This window comes from Alligator sinensis, unplaced genomic scaffold, assembly GCF_000455745.1.
Source record: "Alligator sinensis unplaced genomic scaffold, ASM45574v1 scaffold427_1, whole genome shotgun sequence".
Classification (NCBI taxonomy): domain Eukaryota; kingdom Metazoa; phylum Chordata; order Crocodylia; family Alligatoridae; genus Alligator; species Alligator sinensis.
This window is the reverse complement of record NW_005843089.1, coordinates 33,067-42,715: the sequence shown is the minus strand read 5'-3', so window position 1 is coordinate 42,715 and position 9,649 is coordinate 33,067. Positions and strand designations below refer to the sequence as shown.

The window sequence follows — 9,649 nt, the reverse complement described above, 5'->3', positions numbered from 1 at the left end:
TTTTTTTCTCCAGAACCCTTGGATATCCAAGGTTAAAAAAAAAACACCATGGAGAAAAAACAAGCGGAGCAGTGCGCACACAGGCAGCATGCGCCACTCAAAAGCAGAGCCGGGCTGCCCTGAGCCATGCTCCAGCTGCCAGCCAGGCTCCATGTGGCAGAGTAGATGCTGCTGCAGCCTCAGGAGGCTCCCAGGACCCCGGGTAAGGCTGCTGGGGCCACCCCAGTGCTGGCCCCAGCCTCCCCTACCCCACCTGGGGTAATTTGCCACACGTCAAAGCATGCATATTATGCGGATTCCCCAGGGACAAGTAGCTGTGGCACAAGGTACCTATACATGCCCATAGTGGTCTAGATTCAAGAAAGAGAAATTCAAACTAGAACAGGTACACAGATAGGCTACTAGTTGGCCAAAGGAACGTAAAACCTACTCGAAGAGATGAAAAGAGCTTGACTTGTCTCCACTTAGCAAAACAAGTGTGGGGAGAGAATCTAATTGCTGTTTATATACACATTCAGGATATAAAGACAAGGTGGGGAAGACCTATTTAAGTTCTAAGGCACTGCTGTATAAAAACAAATGGATATAAAATGCTTGTGAAGATATTTAAGAGGGAAGATAGAAACTGTCACAGCAATAAGGTTTCTCAAACTGCCTCTCCCTATGAGCAGTGGAGTTAAAAAAATGTAACTAGTTTGAATATGAAGCTTTGCTTTAGTCTTTGATATTACTTTAGGTTGGTTATGGCACGAAGTGAATTTATTTTTGAAAAGCATCTGTTTGCAGATTCTGAGATTTAAGGTATTTAGACATTAGCTCACATCACACATCAGTGGGTGTTGGTTGCCAAACTCCAGTAGGCTCCTTTTAAAAAATACTTCCAATAGCAAAAAACCGTCTTGACCCTTCAACTTGGATATGTTAGAAAAGAAACAAGAGTAGATGCTAATAAACAGGTCCCAATCTGTGATGACCTCTGTATTACAAAATTGGGCTGTGGGTTTAATTGTCTTTGTTTAATTGATCTATGTATTTTGGCAGGCAGAACACTCCGGCTCAATGAAAGTGGAAAACAACACAAGTGTGGAAGAGTTCATCCTCCTGGGATTCCCAGGGTCTTGGTATTTACAGGTGTCCCTCTTCGTGTTCTTCCTTTTTGTGTATTCCCTGACAGTCATGGGAAATGTTGCCATCATTGTCCTTGTCAGAACGCACCCACGCCTTCAAACACCCATGTACTACTTCCTCTGCAACTTTGCCCTTCTGGAGATCTGGTTTACCACAGCCTGTGTTCCTAAGACCCTGGCCAACCTGATGTCCCAAAGCAAATCCATCTCCTTCACTGGATGCCTCCTGCAGATGTACTTTGTCTTCTCTTTTGGTTGCATAGAATATTTCCTCCTGGCTGTCATGGCCTATGACCGGTATTTGGCTATTTGCTACCCACTGCGCTATAGTACTATCATGAACAGCACCCTTTCCATCCAGATGGCCGTGGGTTCTTGGGTGGGTGGTTTCCTGGTTATTTCTGTGCCGGCATCTCTGATCTCCAGGTTGTCCTTCTGTGGCCCTAATGTTATTAATCACTTCTTTTGTGACATATCCCCCTGGATAATTCTGTCCTGCACAGACACCTACCTTGTTAACATGGTATGTTTCATCATGTTTGCCATTGTCATCCTGGGCTCCTGTGTGATAACCTTGGTCTCCTACATTTATATCATATCCACAATTTTAAGAATCCCATCAGCCAAAGGCCGGCAAAGGGCTTTCTCCACTTGTTCTTCTCATCTCACTGTTGTCATTATATGGTATGGATCAACCATTTTCTTGCATGTCAAGCCATCAATCGAGGCCTCATTGGAACTAACCAAAATAGTCACCATCTTGAACACTGCTGTTACTCCATTGCTAAACCCTTTTATCTACACACTGAGAAACACAGAGGTCAAGGCAATCTTGAAAAAGATATTGAGGGGGGAAACATAAACTAATTTTCAAATATCCAGTGCTGAGCTTTTTTTTTTGGCAGAAACATAGAAAACATACAACATGGATAACTTAATGATGTGTTGACGTTGTACCACTGTCCTCAGCTCATGTGAAATCCACTTGACGATGTCATCAATATCTAAGATTTAGACATACACTTTGACACGTGTCTGTGTTATATTAATGACTTTAGAAACATAATGAACACTTATCAGTCGTTTTAGTTGCATAGTGTTTTTCCCCCATACTAACAGAATGATGTAAAATATTTTTATTATTGAAATTCTCATTTCAAAATGTTTTCAAAGACAATAGAAATGCACCCCAATCATAGGATAATTATTAGCACCAGGGGAAAATGAAATTATTTTTAGAGGATTCCATTCTTTTCTAATATTTTGTGACCTTTGTAATAATATCCAATTTTCTGGATACACCTCAAATGATGTAAAATCTCAGTAAAGACAAGTAAAATACTTATCATAGCTTTCTAACAGATAAACATTTGATGTCATAGAAATATTTTCAGAAGTATGAAAAAATTCAAATTTGCACAGAAAAAGCAAACGTTGTCACCATTTTAGATATGTAATTAGGTATGCTATATAGTGTCAATATCTTAATTATTACAGCCATGTAGCTCTTTTGCCATTTCTTTCAATATTCAAATAATATTCAAGTAATATTCAATAGTCAAATAATTCAAGTAATATTCATGACTTTTCAAACGTTTTAGAGTCTTTCCAGTTTTCTTCTTTTCTTTTCGGAGCTTATTCAAGTTGGGTCAGTGATGGTGGAAATATATCAAAAACTTAGACAACTGAGCAAAATTCATAGTTTGTTGGTTTGTTTTTTCTCATTAGTGATGTGTTTAATGCTTGTCTGAAAGTTTTAACTTCATAGGTTTGCCACAAGGAAAAAACTGACTGGGCTTTTCAAAGGGACCAATGGGATTTATGAACCCACTTAATGCTGAAAAACAACATTCCAGTTAATTGGAATATTACCAATATAATAATATGGTGATAATACCATATTCACCCACATCCAAGATGACTTTGAATTGAAGATAATCCCAAAACATTAGATTTTACACAAGGAAAATTATAAATTTATTTTAATTTTCCATGTCTACAATCTAATCATGAGAGGGTCCTTTTAAATGTATCCCCCCACCACTGCCACAGGGAAAGTTGTGGCAAGGAATGCAGCTGTTGGGTGATTCTTCCCCCGCTCCTTCCCCCGTGCTTCTCCTCTCTCAGTGTAGCCCTTCCTGATGCTCCCCCCAGTACCGCAGACCCCCTTCCCCGACTTTCCCCAGCACCATGTGCCCCCCACCCTCTGCTTCCTGGCTCCATGCACCCACTAATGAGCCACCCTGATCCTTTCTGGACCCACAGCAGCTACTTGCCTGGCCTGTGCTCATATCTTAAGACAAGGTTTTTTTAATCCCATACTGAATGGGGTAAATAAACCTCATTTTAGATTTGAGTAAATATAGTAAGTTTTATAAACCCTTTGTCATTCAACGACCAATTATTTATTGGTTTGGCAATTGGCTCCCACATGGCAAAGACTTGTATAAAAAAATTATTACTAAGTAAAACTGGTCCTAAAACTTTCAAAACATTTATTTTGGAAAATGCAGTTTTGTCAAAATAAACAATTTTCCTTCATCCATTCCATGTTGACTTTATCAGGTTTCAGAGTAACTGGATTGGGAATAATGCAGCAGGAACTGAAATGATCACGTATCCTTCATGGATGCCTCAGTCTGTCTGTGGCATCCAGGACTCCAAGGTGGTCTTTCATCCAACAACTAGATGGGCTTGAGTGCATTCAGTCCAGTGTGGTCACCTCAAAATATTTTATAAGAACTTGGTGATTTTGACCACATTTTCAATAGAAGAAAGTCAAGATGAATATGACTATGGTGTAGATATTACCCTTATTCTCCTTAGGAAACCCAACTCTAAGTAAAAACTAAAGGCTAGATTAACTCTTGATTTTGGTGGGCCTACTGAAAGATTAAGACACCACTTATTATGCATACAGGTGCCAGGATCTGGTCCCATAATGGCAAGCATATGGATACCTTTCAAAATTAGGAGCCAAAGGGCAAGTAAGTGAATGCTGGATGTTATCTTGCTTAAACGGTAGTTGTGCATACTCAGGAGTGAAATTATAAACCTAAATTAGGTGCTGTAGCCCTTTATACCTTGAACAGAGTGATTAAAGCACAGATGGGGAGGGAATCATAGAATCACAGCAGCCAGCCTGCTAGGTGAGGAGTGCCTGGACTAGTCAGTAGCAAGAACAGAAGCCAAGTATGTATCTGAAACGCTACTTCTTTCCTGGACTTAGCAGATAGGCAATTTCTTTGCAGCCCCAAGTTCGGCCTAGTGGGTGAAACTCTTTTCTGGGGTGTGCGTTTCTATTTCATCAGGCTGAGGAAAGCCTAGAAATCAGACCTTCCACTTCCAGGCCGACTACTTTTTCCATTCATCTGTTCAGCAAAAGGTGGGCTCTCTGTTCTTAATGGATTGCGCCTCTCAGGGGACTTGGGCACTGGGTTGCCTAGTCCATGAATCCCAAAGAGCCTTAGACAGGATTCAGATGCTGACGTGTATCTCTCTCAAAATGGCAGCAGCACTAAATTGGTGTAATAGTTATATCTCCTCACACCTGCATTCAATCTTAGCCAAGCCCTAGAACGTACAAGTGCACGTGCATCTTGATGGAACTATGCAGAACTATACAACTGAAGAAATGCCCATAAATTCCAGCTGAAAAGCAACAACATCACCTAGCTCATATTTGGCAATATGGACCCTAATCCTTAGGTTCCTAACTCACTGGAAAATATTGCCTTGGGTGCTTAAGTGCCAGACTTTGAAAAATATTTAATCACCTAAAGCTGAGCCTATGGGGCCAGTGAGATGTCCAAAATCCCTGAACAGGCCTGGTGCCAAATTCACATTAATATCAAACCTGATTGGTTTATGCACTTGTGAAAAGTCCTGTGCAATACAAACATACATAGATACATACTCACAGAAGTCCCTTCCTCATGATACTTATGGGGTGCATCTACACAATAGGACAGTAACAATAAGCTACTGTGCCATAGTGTCGCCGGGCACAAACGGTAATGCAGTAGTAACTGTGCAGTAGTAACTAGCCACTGTGCAGTAGCATATGAAAAAATCTGTGTGGTGACGGTACTTGTGCAGTAATGCTGGTTACTGCACAGTCATTTAGTCAAGCAAGTACTAAAAACTAAATAGTAGACACAGTACATAGAGAATTAAATCATATGAGATAAATTGGCAATAGCAATACCCATATCTGCATCTCGCCTGAACTAAAGAGCAGGGATATAATCAGAAGGCTGCATCTGAAGTTCTCCAGGGAAAAAAATTAGGAGCAGGTGGTTACTTAAAAATCTGCCTTTGTTCAGAGCTATGTACCTGGATAGCAAAAGAAAAGATGGTTACTTAGAGATGGTTACTTAGTCTGTTAAGCAGGCAACAGTTCAGAGAACCGTTCAGTTTCCAGGTATTGGTGTGAACACGTAAACAGTTTTGCTATGGTACCATGAGGACTTTCCTGGTTTTATAATCCTTACCTATAGCTATACCTATATCTATTACCTATATCTGCTTTTTTCTATTTCTGTATTACAGAAATATGTAAATGACCAAGAACTTAGTCAATTTAATTTTAATTTTTTTCCTCTTTAGTAGGTTGTGCTGAATGCACTAGCAGAATATTTGAAATAATCAGATACAACAAAATGTAAGTACTACTTTCTTCTCTAAGTTTCATCAGGATCTCCACACCAGCAAAGATTGGTATATCTACCTATGTTTAGGGGGAACAGCTTTCCAATATTAAAAAGAAACAAAAATGCTACCTTTCCTTAAAATAAAAAATGCAAACTAATTCTAATTTCAAACCATTGACAAGTTTTGTTTCAATAATATCCAAATATTTTGTGTGTGAAATGTACGCTATTTTAAATAATTGTATACATAATGCAGAAACATTGATCATTTCAATAGGATGAAAATATGTATTTCTATTTATTATTTGGGTTTGAGTTTTATAAGATTTGACTATTATATATTATAGTCCTAATATTACATACAATATAAAATAAAATAAATGTAAATATAAAACTGAAACAAGATGAATTAACATCATGAAACCAAAATGTTTTACTCTTGTCACTTAAAAGATTCATAAAAATATGGTTTCTGAGTAAATGTTTCCATTTTAACAAATTATATTTGTGGGGGAAGAATACTTCTTTGGGGGTTTTTTGTGCATTAGGGTTTGGGGTTTTTTTCAATTTTGGGGGCAGTTCTATCTGTGATTTACCTATTTTCTTGTATTTAGAATGTATAGTTTTACCAAATAATGTTGACATATAGTTTGGGCTTTTTTATGAAAATGGATGATGTTCAGCAATTTCTTTGATGTTCTACAGGAAGAAGACATACAACTAACCATTGTGCCTTTGAAAATCTTCCCTATATAAATATATTGGGAAAATCATGTTGTTTATGTGAAAATAAATTTGTTTAGATGCATGCAAATGCCATTTTAATCAACCACATGAACTGAGAAAGAAAAAGAAAGAAACATGTGTTTGGACATTTCAGAAAGAGGAAAGAGAATTAGATGCCTGATTCCAATTACATTTTAAAGGCATTTGGGCTCCAAATTCCCTTACCCTCCTTTGAAAATGTTGGCCCTAAGCAATTATATGAGTTCCTAAATTTCTTTTATCTGTTATATTTCCATTAGTAGCTGCTAACCTTATTACACAGGTTTCAGGGATAACAAATTTAAAATGACTGTGCTACACATTCAGTAGAAGGGTTCTAAATTCCCACCTCTGTCTCACAGGGTTTCTTTGCACAGCAGACTTAATTCCACTGATATTTGTCATTGTTCTTACTGCCTGGTTATTAAGGGACTATGGAAACCTTTGTCTGGTGAGGTCCATCCAAAATCATGTTTTCTTGGAATTTCCAATATCAGAAATTCTTCAGTTGTGCCCTCTAAAATGTCCTTTTCCCTGCAGAACTTGCAGTTATACAACAAAGTCAGTAAGAAAAAGAATACATTTAAAACATTAGACTGAAATGACATCAGAAGGTCATACACTCCACCCGCCTTTTTCAAAGCCAGGATAGCTACCTGATCTGTAACACTTTTTGATTAACTTGTTCTTAAACACCCCCAGTGGAGAGGAATTCATTTCCTTAGATAGCCTGACCGAGGACTTAACTAACTTTTGTAGTTACAAAAAGGTTCTGCAATCTGATGGAAATCTTCCTTGTGCAAATTAAACCAACTGCTATTTTTAAACCCTTAGTGGGCAAGGAGAGTAGAAGGCCAACTATCCCCTCCCTCACAATCTTTCCCATAGATACATAGATGCTAGGGTCGGAAGGGACCTCAATAGATCATCGAGTCCGACCCCCTGCACAGGCAGGCAAGAGTGCTGGGTCTAGATGACCCCAGCATATTTGAACATAATTTTTTTCTCTTTGGGCACTTGTACACATTTCAGTTTTCTCTTTTCTAGATTAATTAACTCCCGTACTTCCATTAACTCCCCTTAACTTTAATTGCCAATTAAACTCCAACCATTGGAATGGGACCATTCTCTTTGAGGCCTCCCCTTAACTTTAATTGCCAACTCCAATTAACTTCCATTGTTTCCATATATGCCCTGTTTTCTAAACCTATTATAATTCTTGTTGCTTTCTGCTAGACTCTCTCCCATCTGCCTAAAACTTTCTTGAAGTGCAAAAAGGTATTGAGGGATATCAGTGAATAGGCAAAAACATTTTTTCCTTCTTCTTTTTGATGCAAAAATAAGTTTTTGACCAGAAAAGAAAAGAAAAAGAGAAATGCACCAAATGTGTGTGCCTTCTGGAAAATTATACAAAAATTGAATCCTTCCCCCACAGCTGAAAAACAGGGTGGTTATTGCCTGGAAATGTTATTTTGTTTGTTTATCTAATTTGTCAAATATAGAAATGAGAGAAATATTCAAGCTGCTTTCCATGGTATTTACCTCATGCGATTAGAGCTAGTAAACAATGACATGAATTATCTGAAAAGTGTGAAGTGGTAGAGTATCAGAGGCTCTCCCTTCAGCCAGTCCAGGTGGAGCTGGCAATTCTTTGTAGACCATCTACATGCCATTTCTGTTCCCCATTTTGGTCTAAATACTATTTCAGCTGGTACACCTAAACTGAAGTTACACAGCTGCATAACTGCAGCTTTTATTATTTACCCGCAAATTGCGATTCAGCTGTAGGCAATGAAGTGTTCATGCACCCAGCTTAGGCACTAGCCATAGCCTTACTCTTGAAGAGAATCCTTTAGGTGACTGGGAAAGAGAGATGTGGTGTAAGAAAGAAGACAGCAAGCCCTATCACGTGTGGTTCAGTGAGATGGGTTATTCCCTAGAAGGAGCTTTAGGTTTGTCTCAATCCTTTTATCTATTGAACAATAAAATCAAGCTGCAGTGGGCCAGCTTCAAGGGAAGGCTGGAGAGGGTTCTGGGGAATCCCTGGCCTGTGGCTTGGTGGCCCAAGTACAGGAAAAGACAAGATGCAGATTAAGACTTTTTCTGGGAGAGAAGTCTGCCAATGGCCATGTTTGACTTCCAACAAAGATGATTTCATTTTGCTGCAGAGCAAAATAGGACATCCAACTGCATTCAAGCACCAAAAACAGTAGTTATGTAGTTGTGTGTATGCCATTTCAGCATGTAAAGTGAAATAAAATTTAATCCTTCATTTCCTGTCTTCTTTTTCACAAAAGCACCCAGAGGCATGCCAAGGATCAATGAAACAAATGTGACAGAATTCACTCTTCTGGGATTCCCCACTTTTCAGAAAATGCACAGTTTATTCTTCAGCATATTCCTTGCCATCTACATCATGACGATCACAGGCAACCTTCTCATCATATTTCTGATCAGTACCAACACCCATCTCCACACCCCCATGTATTTCTTTTTGGGAAACTTCTCACTCCTGGAAATGGGATATACTACTGTCACTGTCCCCAAATTGCTCGTGATCTTTCTGACTCAGGATGGGACCATTCTCTTTGAGGCCTGCATAGCCCAGCTATATTTCTTCTTCTTTCTGGGAGCCACTGAGAACTTCCTCTTGGCCCTCATGGCTTTTGATCGCTATGTGGCCATTTGCCATCCATTGCACTATGCTGCCATCATGAGTAGTCGAGTTTGTCATTATTTGGCAGCTGTTTCTTGGGCTTTCGGAGCTGCACTTCCTCTTGGGCCAGTCATGTGGATTTCCAGGTTGCCTTTCTGTGGGTACAACATGATCAACCATTTCTTCTGTGATTTCCCACCAATCCTGGAGCTTTCTTGCAGTGACACGTCAGCTCATGAAACCACAATTTTTATCCAATCCTTCCTTGTGATATTAAGCTCATTCATATTCACAATGGTGTCTTACGGTTACATTGGCTCCACCATCCTGAGAATCCCTTCCAAGTCAGGGCGCAGGAAGGCTTTCTCAACCTGTGCCTCCCACCTGACTGTTGTAGTGATGTACTATGGGACAGTCATTTTTATGTATGTCCGTCCCTCTGCACGACG

General features: G+C 39.3%; 2 protein-coding genes across 2 annotated transcripts in view; both read left to right on the top strand.

The window, feature by feature from the left end:
* Positions 1-1,059: 1,059 nt before the first annotated feature.
* Positions 1,060-1,989, top strand: LOC102386065 (olfactory receptor 6F1-like). Its single transcript, XM_006037236.1, has one exon. It carries the CDS (start codon positions 1,060-1,062, stop codon positions 1,987-1,989), a length of 930 nt encoding a protein of 309 aa, XP_006037298.1.
* A 6,863-nt stretch (positions 1,990-8,852) lies between these two features.
* The window catches only part of LOC102385813 (olfactory receptor 11L1-like), a 931-nt gene continuing 134 nt past the window's right edge, over positions 8,853-9,649 (top strand). The window contains 2 exon segments of the mRNA XM_025193678.1: positions 8,853-9,637; positions 9,639-9,649. The exon segment at positions 9,639-9,649 is cut by the window's right edge and continues 134 nt beyond it. Coding sequence (XP_025049463.1) covers positions 8,853-9,637; positions 9,639-9,649 — 796 coding nt within the window.

Bases quoted from the DNA above. Each gene is read 5' to 3' on its own strand.
- LOC102386065 (XM_006037236.1), top strand. From the start codon at position 1,060: ATGAAAGTGGAAAACAACACAAGTGTGGAAGAGTTCATCCTCCTGGGA.